Here is an 11,216-nt window from a genome sequence, read left to right as displayed (position 1 = left end):
TATTTACAATAGCCCAGGTATGGAAGCAACCCAAGTATTCATCAACACATGAATGGAGAAGATGTGGTACACACATACACACAGACACACACACACACACTGGAATGAAAATCTTGCCACTTGTGACAACATGGATGGACCTACAGAGTGTTATGCTAAGTGAAATAAGTCAGAAAGAAAAAGGCAAATATCATATGGTTTCACTAATATCTGAAATCTAAAAACCAAAAACAATTGAATAAACAAACAAAAGACAGAAATGGAGCCATAAACACGGAGAACAAACAGATGGTTGTCAGGTTGGGTGACAGACAGGTAGGGGGGAGAGGCAAAATGGGTGAAGGGGAGTAGGAAATACAGGCTTGCAGTTAGGGAATGAATAAGTCATGAAGATAAAAGATACAGCGCAGGGAACACAGTCAAAGGTATTATAATGGAGTTGTATGGTGACCGATGGGGCTACACTTGTGAGCAAAGTATAATGTGCAGACTTGCCACACTATGTTGCACATCTGAAACTAATGTAATGCTGTGTACCAATTATACATCAATAATATTTTTAAGACATCATTTTAAAAAAAGACACCTGGTTAGTTACATTATACCTAGAACATCAAGTGCCTTTCTCCACCTCATTCCCAGATGCCTTTTTATCCCTTTCACTCTACCCTCCCTCTCTCCTTTCTCTCTTCCCCTCTTCTCCCCCCACTACATATACACCTAGACAATGTGTTTAAATTCAATTATTAGTCTAAAATAAGGCAATCCAAAAGGGACAATGTCTAGAGAACAAGTGGTAGAGAGAGTAAAAACACAAAGTGAAGTAAGTCAAAGAGCCATGCCATTTATTGGCTACATTACCAAAACCATTCTTGTTCCAGACAAACCAACTGTGCCAGATCTGGACAGGTATGGCTCCAAAATCTCACAGAGAGTTTTGTTTCTCTTGGTGATATTAAGGGGGAGAGCAGAAGAAGAAAACAACCCCAGTCTTCAATCCAATGTACAAAGGAACATTTCTAGGTGTTTCAGAGGTTTTATATATCATTGTCCATCTCTATAGATACCAGTTGGCTAAAGTATCTCACTGATTATTGACTTTCCTCAATGCATTTTCCAAGTCCACAGGTAGAAGGATTAGACATTGTGCAGAACCAGATTGCCTTAACCTCACCTGACCTTTACTTTCAGTGTGTAGCAACTCATAACTGGTCAGCACTTGGATCTATGCTAGCCCGATATAGTGGAGTCCAAGGGTGTCGAATAAATTTTGGTTCGAAACTCTCAAGAGGGGCCACTGGGTGGCTCAGTCGGTTAAGCATCCCACCCTTGGTTTCGGCTCAGGTTATGATCTCTCACATTTCATGGGTTCAAGCCCAGCTTTGGGCTCCATGTTGTCAGTGTGGAGCCTGCTTGGGATTCTCTCTCTTCCTCTTTCTCTGCCCCCCGCCCCCCGGTCTCTCTCAAAATAAATAAATTTTAAAAATACCTCGAGAAAATTCTTTATAGTTGATCTGATCTTCCACGCTATGTCAAAACAACAACAACAACAACAAAAACTGGTTTCATGAGGATCCTTGGGAACAAAGCTAACCTGGGGTAGATCTAGGTTAAAGTGAATCCCTTGGCCTAACCTAAAATAAACTATACTTTAGGAAACCACTGGATCTTGATCAATTCTGGAGAGGGAGCAGGGAGTCAGAGGTTTGCCTCATTTGGTAAACTTGTCAATTGTGTTCTTAGATGATACATACCCTCTGGAAAAGCACAGCAGTTACTGGAGTTGTGCTTCATCACAGAAGTGAATATTTACACTACAGGAAACCCAAGCATGAAATCTATTTTTAATCAGAAGATTGATAAATCCATAATTTTGTTCAGTATAAACAACTCTGTTATCTTTCACAACTAGGTAATTCACTTGATAAATATTAAATCCATGAGGAAGAGCTCCACTGTGCAAATTTTATTTTTAAAGATTGTTCAAAAGTAACCTTTAACAAGCTAAGAACACAGGCTAAAGAAACGCTCAAATCTGTGGTATCAAATTTATGCTGATTATGAATGGTAATTTAGACAACCTGATTTATGAAATCACAAATGTCTGTAATTAAATACTATAGCCCTACTTCATTTTACTTTAGCAAAATAATATTAATGATGTACCACAGAGAAGACATTATTACAATAAATATTTCGCAAAGCCCAAGGAAAATTTTACTCTCAAATGGAAAACAGTTTAAATAGCAAATACCAGAACCAAAAAAAGGGAGAAACATATATTATATAGGAAGCTTCATTGCCCACCTTTCTTCTTGACTGGCATTCTTGGGTCTGTCCACTGCCACAGGATTCAAGATCTTTTCAGGTCTCAACTTGATCCAGCTGGACTGAGGCCAAGAGCCAGGTAACTGTTGCAAACCACTTCACTGTTCAATTTTGAAATCCAGGCTGTCTTCTCTTTCAATAAGGAAAAAAATGATGTATTTTCCCCACAATTAAACTTTTGACACTGCCCACAGAGTTCAGGAAAAAATAACCTTGAGTTTTTCGATTTTTATAAAATATTTATTCTGTTAAAAAAATTTTGAGAAAATTATCGTAAGCATAGAAAATGTTATTAAAACTCTTCTTCAGGCATCAACATTTTTGGAATTCAATGACTAACTCAATTAAGGCACAAACCAAATTTATACAGCTGTCTCATTACTCAATACATGATCGAATTCAGATGAACTGGTTGATGATAAAGATTCTCAATTCTTTAGAGAAAAATTTAATCTCCCCAACAAAAAATACTTTTAAAAACCTTTTTGACTCTGGTGTCTAAAAAGGTGGGTGAGTTTGAACAGTTTTCTGGGGCAGTACACAGACTGAAAGGCCCCCTTTTTATTTACTGGACCAGAAGTTCCAGATCTCACCCCCTCAGTAAGACAGGATCCAGCTTGCTGTCACTTTCATTTTTTTCTTCAGTGCTCTCCAAGCCCCTCAGGCTTAATCCTTAATGCCCCTCTGATTCTGATCCTCCCATGTATTAACCGAGAGGATTGAAAAGAAGGAAAGCAATCCCTTGGCATGGAGACATTAAAGTGACAGTGCTACTCAATGGGCACTTGATGCAGGATGAGTTGGCGAAGCAGATTTCTTCACACTGGAGTCATTCACATCATGCCATCTCTTCGCATCCAAGCAGCTCCCTATCCGGCGAGGAAAAACACTGAGACTGTTCGAGAGAAGTCAAACCTTCCCCCAAAGGTGTTTTCTGAGACGATGTAGTAGTATTAGGCATGTGAGCACAAGCTGTGCAAACGGTTCGCGATTTCCTAAATGAGAGTTCTGCTGCTTGGCTTCCACATCCACCCTTTCTATCTTTCTCCAAACTACCCACCTTCCTTTTGCAGAAAAGACAAATCTCTCTGCTACCGCTGGCCACCCCTGCCCACACCCCGTTCTTATATAGAAGTGCACAGAAATGTCCTGCACCCTCCACGCGATGAAGTGTTTCCTCAGGCAGGAAAAACAGCAGCACTAGAAATTATATAACTCTCGAATTTGGCTTCTCTAAGACATGGAGACTGGAGGGTCGGGGGTTGCTGGTCTGGGAGATACTGCTGGGCACTGAACGTGCACAAAAGGGCGCCAGGCCTATTCGCAGCGCCCCCCACCCCCACCCCGAAACACCGGCTGGCAAAGGGGTATTCTTGGGGAGTGGGGGGGGGTGTCTTTCTCTGGTCCCTTCCAAATGGGGTGAAAAGATGGAATATGAGGTAACTAAAGACTGGGAGAGGAGACACACCGCTGGGAGGATGAGGGGGGGAGCGGGGAGGAGGCTGGTCGGGGCCGCTCTGGCGGCCGGTTGGGGGCTCTGGGGAGGAGGTGTCCGGGAAGCCTTAACACACGGACCAGGCCAGAGGGAAGAACTCCCTCTAGGAACGAATGGGGCGGACAGCTCGGCCCCCGCTAACAGAGGTGCCCAGAAGAGGGGAAAGCGCGCGACATCCCTGCGCTCGGACCGCCTCACGCACCCCCTCAGCTTGAGGGAAGAGGGAGCTAGGCTAACACACAGCAGGATAAGGGAATGCAGGGCTGGCAAGAAGGCGGGACCATGGACGTCTGGACCTCCTCGAAGCCAATGAGAGGCCTTCATTTCTGGATGCCGTGCCCAATCACAGCCAGGATGGAGGGCGCGGCTTTTGACTGAGTTGGGGAGGGCCGGGCTGCAGGCTAGAGGCGTGAGCCCGCACCACTTCCCGCTCGGGGCGGGCATTCTGGGTCCCCGCCCACCGCTAGTCACGTGAGCCGCCAAAATGGCGGCGCTTGGGCGTGAGGCTGGGGCTGACCTGGAGGATGCAGGTGTGTTGCCGGTCAGAACTGGGGAAGCGTCCAAGGTAGGCGGAAACCCAGGGCGGTAGGAGTCGTGATTTCTGCAGCTTCAATATGTTAGCGGACTCTTCCGAAATTATGGGATTTGGAAATCTAAAGAGAAGAGCCTCCAAGTCCATGCAGAGCGCAATCAATGGAGCCCCCAGTTGCTATAGAAAGAGACGGAGACAAAGTAGGAGACCTAAAGTCTAGTCCCGATTGCTTGATGTTTCCTTTCTCTGGCCTCCAGGCCTTTGCGCTGGCCTTTCCTTCAACTTGCAGTGCTTCCCTGTAACCATCCCTCCCCACCTCACCTTCTTCAGCTATTCGGTTAAATTTCGCTTACTCCGGGAAACCTTCCCACGCTTCCCCTGGCCAGGTTAAGTTTGGCTTTTCTTATGGTTTTGGTTTTGTTCCGTTTAGTTTCGTTTGTATGGCACACTAATTTCTGCCTGTAAATTACCTGCCTTTTTGTCCTCACGTTGGCCGGTTTGTGGGTTCTAGAAGATACATCTACCTTTTAATTATCCTGGGGTCTGGCAAATATCAGGTGCTGTGTAAATGATGAGTGAATATTAAAATTCTGAAAGTCAGGCAAAATAATACACATAAAAGCACTACAAAACTGTAAAATACTTTCCAGACTATAAACCTCGATACATACACTCGTAATGGTATAATCATGGTGACCTTGGACTAGTCAATTTTTAGATAAAATGTTAGTTATAGCAGTCTTTACATTTCAGCACCTGGTAAAAGTCTATCAGAAAATTACCAGCCTATTTCTCTGCTTTAATAAACAGTGCCTTCCAAAGACTAGGCATTCAGTAAATATTTGTGCTCAATAAGTATCTGTCCTGTTTCAGGATTTTAGAATCATTATACTAGTTGTCTGGGTTCCCTATAAACTGATAGTGTAGACTGTCAGTAGGGTAGAAGCTTGGTTCAAAGCATTGCCTGAGAGTTTTCTTTGTGGGAAGTAAGGGACTTCAATGTCATCAATGAATTGAATGACAGAAAAATAAGTACTTTATCCAAGATTTTTGGTAAATTACCACATTACTGATACCTGCCTTCATAGTACATTAGATGGCTTAGATATAGAATCTCCCTTAGATGTTACTATCTCTTCCATTTTCCATTTAGATGTCTGAAAGAGCCGAAAGATTAAATCTACTCCCTGAGAAATTGTAATTTATAATTTTTTTCCCTGTCCTCCCAGATATTTTAAAGAAAAAGATAGTACTGGCTTGAGTCCAATTCTGCAGTGATACAAGGAAAGAAACTTGCCCGTTATTACTTATTGTGTATTAACATACGAAAGTTCAAAGGAGCCCGTACTTTCAGGATGTTGATGCCATGAATGAATTGACCTTTCATTAGTTAGGATTGGTACATATCACTTACTCAGCAAATTAGTATTACAGTGATGTTCAACAATTACAGCAATGTGTCCACTGACAACCAGTGGCAAAATCACTTGGTACTATTAAAATGCAGATTTCTGAGGAACGCCTGGGTAGCTCAGTTGTAAGCTTCCAGTTAAGCATCCAACTCGATCTCAGCTAAGGTCTTGATCTCAAGGCTGCTTGAGTTCAAGCCCCGCCTTGGACTCTGCACTGGGCATGAAGTCTACTTTAAAAAAAAAAAAAAAAAAAGATAAAATAAAATGCAGATTTCTAGACTTAACCCTATTCCTGTTGAATCCAGATATCTCAGGAGGGAACTCAAGACATTGCATTTAAAATGAACCCCCCATGTGATTCCTGTGTACACTAAAGGTTGAGAATCACTGATTTATTATCTTCTGTGTTCATTATGCTTAATCCACTCTAATTCTCTTGCCCAGGACTCCTGAAATTTGAGATCTAGTCTGTGTCCATGACTATAAATATTAAAACAGAAGTTGGTATAAACTGTGAAGGGCCATGATTTTGTAATCTATTCATCGGCTAATCTGGAATCTCATAATACCAATGTGGCAACAGGTTTAACAAATGTCATTATTAAGACTTTTCAGAGACCTGAAAGTCTTAACCAGAGCAAAGCATTCAGGAAGGATCCTGTTTGAGGATCCGATTTTGTTTTGTTTTGTTTATCACTTTTTTTTACTTTCTCTTAAGATGTTACTGGCCAAACCCTCATGGTCCCTTGACATTGGCAACTGTCTGTTCATATTTTACACTTGGGACACTGGAGCCTTCCAACCCTGAAGCTCAGTACCTTGGGTCCCAGCTCCCTCATGTGCCACATGTAGTTTCCAGCAAAGGCTGTGGCTTCTGCCCCAGGTGAGGGGGCTGGATATATAATTTCTGTAATCCACGGTATCCATGATCTACTACCTCTTCCTAGCCTGGAACAGTGTCCCTCTTTCTGATGTCTCTCTCACTATTCTCCAAGGCAGTCCCTCCCTGCTCTCTTCCATCTCCAGGAAACATAATCTCCAAAAGGAGGTCAGGCTTTCATGAGATAGTTGTCAACAAGTACCTACTGTTTCCTTCTAGCTTTGAAAAAGCTAGAAAAAGAACTACAGAGGACCTGGCTACTTTTGAGGAAAACTGTAAGGAAAACAAAAACTCAGTATCTCTGCAAGTTATCCTTCTACACTAGGTCTTAAGGCAAGTCAACCTTTCTGAACCTCATTTTTCTCATCTATAAAAGTATAAAATTAGAGATGATTATTATCCTGCCAGTTTCTCAAAAAGCCATTGTCTACTAAATAGTAGCTGCTAAATAGTGATTGAATCATGGACACTGTATGTGAAAGCAGATGACATTTTACTAGGGTCTAAATGTTTTTTAATTGGAATCTAAAATTTATAAAATTTATAATTAATATCATTAGCTATTATGGTTCTGAAATTTTGTGTTTTCCAGGACATCAGAATGGCAGCATACACACATGGTCAGCCCAGTGTTTCTCTAGGAGATGAAAAATTCAGAAGACCCATGGTCATCGAAATCATAGAAAAAAAAATGGAGTATCTTAGAAAAGAAAAGTAAGAGACACACCCAGACTGACAGTCAATAACTTTATTTGCAGATCTTCTGTATTACTGTTGTTTCTAAGTATCTAAGATCTATTAACTTTATTAAGTTGGTTATAAAAAAGCTTATAAAAAAACTGAAGAGAAGTATGGACAGATGAAAATAGTGGTTTGTTGTAATATTGAGACCGTGGATAATTTCTTTTGCTTCTTAAAAATAAAATGTCCAGGGGCACAAGGGTGGCTCAGCTGGTTAAGTGTCTCACTTTTGATCTCAGCTCAGGTTACGATCTCTTTGTGAGATCGAGTTGGGCTCACAAGCACTGTCTGCTTGAAATTCTGTCTCTCTCTCTCTCTCTCTGCCCTTCCCCCACTGGTGTTCTTTCTTTCTCTCTCAAAATAAACAAGAGCGAGAGCTAACAGAGGAGGGGCAGAGAGAGGGAGAGAGAGAATCCAAAGCAGGCTCTGTGCTATCAGCATGGGGCTCAAACCCACTAACCGTGAGATCATTACCTGAGCTGAAACCAAGAGTTGAATGCTTAACTGACTGAGCCACCCAGGTGCCCTCAAAATGAATAAATAAACTTAAAAAAAAAAAAAGTCCAGAATTATTGTTGAAATGTTATTTGTATAATAAACATTTTTAAATTAAAAGCAATTAGGAGAACACCATTTTGGGAGCTATCTATATTTAATTGATGTTCAGTTGTAATTAAATTCAGTTTAGAATTAATTGACTCAGCACAGTGCTGAATTCAGCAAAAAAAGGAATACAGATGCCATGGTGTACATATTATCTCACGTTACCACTTAAACTTAGATTAACAGAGGACATTATCAAAGGACATTAATCTTAGACCTCAGACATTTATGAATTTAGGTATGATCGGAATAAATAAAACTAGACCTATCAAATCTCTTTGAATGAAGTTTTGGAAATCCTAGACAAATTATTTGAAATATATCTGGACTAATTAAGAAATAGTTATTTGCTAGAAGGACTAACCAAAATGTAAACAACTTTGTTCATATGACTTAAGAAATTAATCCTTTTAGCAAGAGCAGCATTCTTAGATATCTCATAAAATTTGGCTATACTAGAACATACTAATTTTTATTTGTGACCAGAATTTATCTCTTAAAAGAGTTCCATTTTAGAACCACTCTAATTGATCTCAGAGAGAGAATTATCCTCTCATTAGAATGAAAGTTCCATGAGAAGTGAGATTTGTTTTTTAATATTCTTTATCAGTGCCTCATCCTCAACACAGAGAAAATGTCTCTTGCATAGTAAGTATTCAAGAAATATTTGGTGTTGGTTATACCCAGGAAAGGATATATCCTTTAAGAGAATACTATATTATGTTGAATGTAATTTTTCTCTATGTTTTCCCTGTTAGGACTTTAAATGTGTATGGCACAGTGTTCTTTGGAACAGCAGCTAGTTTCTCTGGAATGTTGGCGAACTTCATTTTCAGACACTGCTTCAAGGTTAAACATGATGCTTTGAAGACATATGCATCAGTGACTACACTTCCGTTTTTGTCTACTGTAGTCGCTTATAAGTTCCTTGTAACAGATGCTTTGTATTTGGGTAAATTTAAATTCATTAATGTATAATGTATTTATGTCTAAAATTACACATTAACACAAAATTTTGCTACCATTTATAATGATCACTTACACTTGTATATTCCTTTACAACTCACAGAGTACCTTTACCTATATTGTCCTGTTTCCTCATCACAACAATCCTCCTGATGAGGCAGAACAAATAGTATTGTGTCCTTTTTACAGGTACACAACCAAAACTAAGACATGTTCACGTATGTTAGAAAGCAACATAATATAAAAAGCAGGCTTTGGCATTCTACACACATGATTTCAGATTCTACCCCCCACTGCTTAAGTTTTGTGACATTGGATAAGTCATTTAATATCTGAGACTCAATTGTCTTATCTATAAATTAGGACTACTAGTACTTACCTCACAGGACAGTTGTGATCATTAAAATACAATATCTTAAATGCCTAATGAGATATCTGGCTTATTGTGTGGGCTTCTAATGTTATTTCCTACCTCCTCCCCTTACCTCAAGTTTCACAACTAGTAATTAATGGAACCTCTGAATCCTGTTTATCAGGTAGGTCCCTACTTACATATCTCTTTCCCAGGGAAACCTCGGATTCCCTCAGGGTAGGTTAGGTTTCTAGACACATTCTCTATTCGTTTTACCTTCAAAGCATTGTACACACTTAAAAATTATTTAAATATCTGTCTAGTTCTTTTGTTCCTACTGGACTCACCTAAAGGTTAGAGTTTGGGTCTCTTTTATGTAGCATTGTATCACTAACACATGCCTAACACATAGACAATAAAAATGCATTAGCCTAGAATCCAGATGTCTGGGTCTGCTGTTTAATATTTCTCATTATGAAATTGCTTCTGCAAAAACCAAATTTATAAGAGATAACTCACCTTACATTAAGTGTAATAAAGGCATTTTTTAAACATGATGCTCTTAGTTTATCATGTGCCTTAGAGACTGAATTTCTATTGTTTTCGCTATGATTGAGGACAGTACAGATAACTACTCTGTGAGGACACAAGACTGTCTTAATTGTTCTTATCCTGAGTTTTAAAAGGAGACTAAATTTCCTTTTGTTTTCCAGGCAATATAAGCCAGGAAAATTGTGTTCTGAGGAGTTCACTGGTTGGCATAGTATGTGGTGTTTTATATCCCACTGGTTTGGCTTTTTCTAAAACTGGACGCCTGGCAGTCAAGTAAGTCCATCTGTTCCTTCCCTTCCTTCCTTCCTTCCTTCCTTCCTTCCCTCCTTTTGTTTTTGTTTATTTTTTTAATGTTAAAATTTTCTTTATCTTTAGCTGCCAATGACACATTTTAATCAAAATGTACTTTGGTACTTCAAATAGCTAGCTTTCAACCTTTTTGCTATCTACATGAAAGACCTTGGAATTGAAATTATCCACTTAAGAGAACCAATGAACTTTTCATAGAAAATACATGCAGAAGAAGTGCTTAATTATTTTTCCTTTTTAGGTATCATACTGTTCCATTGCCACCAAAAGGAAGGGTTTTACTTTACTGGTTGCTGCTTTGTCAAACAGAGGTAAAAGCAATGATGATTCCTCTGGTCTTTCAGACAGTCTTTGGAATACTTAATGGTCTACGGCATTATGCGATATTTGAAAGTACACTTGAGAAAACTGTACGTGATGATTAATCAAAGAGTGAATGAATACTAAATCAGCAGAATGGGATTTTTTTTTTATGATGAGGAATCCGGCATTGCTGAAGGAGTTAAAACTAACTCCAGACAGTTTGTTTCTGTTCCTCCTGCTTAGTCTATAGCAGGTACTCAATAAATATTCTGTAATTCACTATTTAAATGTAAGTTTCATCTTTCTTTCCTCCTGTGTGTGGGAATAGGTTTGAGATGACAAGGTCTGCTCTATACATATAGTCATTCGTTCACCAGACATTTATTAGGCCCCTGTTATATCTCAGGCACTGGGTAATATATAATAAGAAATGGTCTTTAACCCAAAAGGAACTCACAATTAGAAGAGAAATTTAAAATGTGAACATATAGCAAGAGAAGGTTTAAGAGGTATACAAATAATTATGTGGGCACATTGAAGATATGGCTGTTAACTGCTTGTCCAGAAGGGAAAGCTAAGGGGGAAAAGTGACATTTGACCTAAATTTTGAAGGAGAAGTGGAAACTTCATTAGGAAAGCAACACATAGAAATTAACACACAGTCTGCCCTAAACTCTGATTGTGTATGCTTTCTAGCCTCTTACCATTAACACATGTGCTGTTTAAAGAACATTTATTGAGGG

At 39.6% G+C, this 11,216-nt stretch overlaps 1 protein-coding gene across 3 annotated transcripts; it reads left to right on the top strand.

The window, feature by feature from the left end:
* Positions 1–4,307: 4,307 nt before the first annotated feature.
* Positions 4,308–10,761, top strand: TMEM126B (transmembrane protein 126B). 3 transcript variants are annotated; one of them, XM_047071921.1, is made up of 5 exons: positions 4,308–4,388; positions 7,240–7,361; positions 8,750–8,943; positions 10,023–10,134; positions 10,412–10,761. In XM_047071921.1, exons 1-5 carry the CDS (start codon positions 4,308–4,310, stop codon positions 10,593–10,595), a joined length of 693 nt encoding a protein of 230 aa, XP_046927877.1. In that variant the 3' UTR covers positions 10,596–10,761. The 3 variants fall into 3 exon arrangements, with proteins under 3 accessions (XP_046927877.1, XP_046927879.1, XP_046927878.1); XM_047071923.1 differs by having other exon boundaries at positions 4,310–4,353; XM_047071922.1 differs by lacking the exon at positions 4,308–4,388 and adding an exon at positions 4,432–4,555.
* The last annotated feature ends 455 nt before the right edge of the window (positions 10,762–11,216 follow it).

This window comes from Lynx rufus, unplaced genomic scaffold (assembly GCF_022079265.1).
Source record: "Lynx rufus isolate CCGP_SWC_20201006 ecotype Redwood Valley unplaced genomic scaffold, mLynRuf1.p SCAF_9, whole genome shotgun sequence".
NCBI classification, from domain to species: Eukaryota; Metazoa; Chordata; class Mammalia; order Carnivora; family Felidae; genus Lynx; species Lynx rufus.
This window is presented reverse-complemented; position numbering and strand designations above follow the sequence as displayed.

Excerpts from the sequence above, each read along its gene's own strand:
- TMEM126B (XM_047071921.1), top strand. The coding sequence starts at position 4,308 with ATGGCGGCGCTTGGGCGTGAGGCTGGGGCTGACCTGGAGGATGCAGGT. Across the intron at positions 4,389-7,239 it reads GAACTGGGGAAGCGTCCAAG|GACATCAGAATGGCAGCATA; the intron begins GTAGGCGGAAAC and ends TGTGTTTTCCAG. Across the intron at positions 8,944-10,022 it reads AACAGATGCTTTGTATTTGG|GCAATATAAGCCAGGAAAAT; the intron begins GTAAATTTAAAT and ends TTTGTTTTCCAG.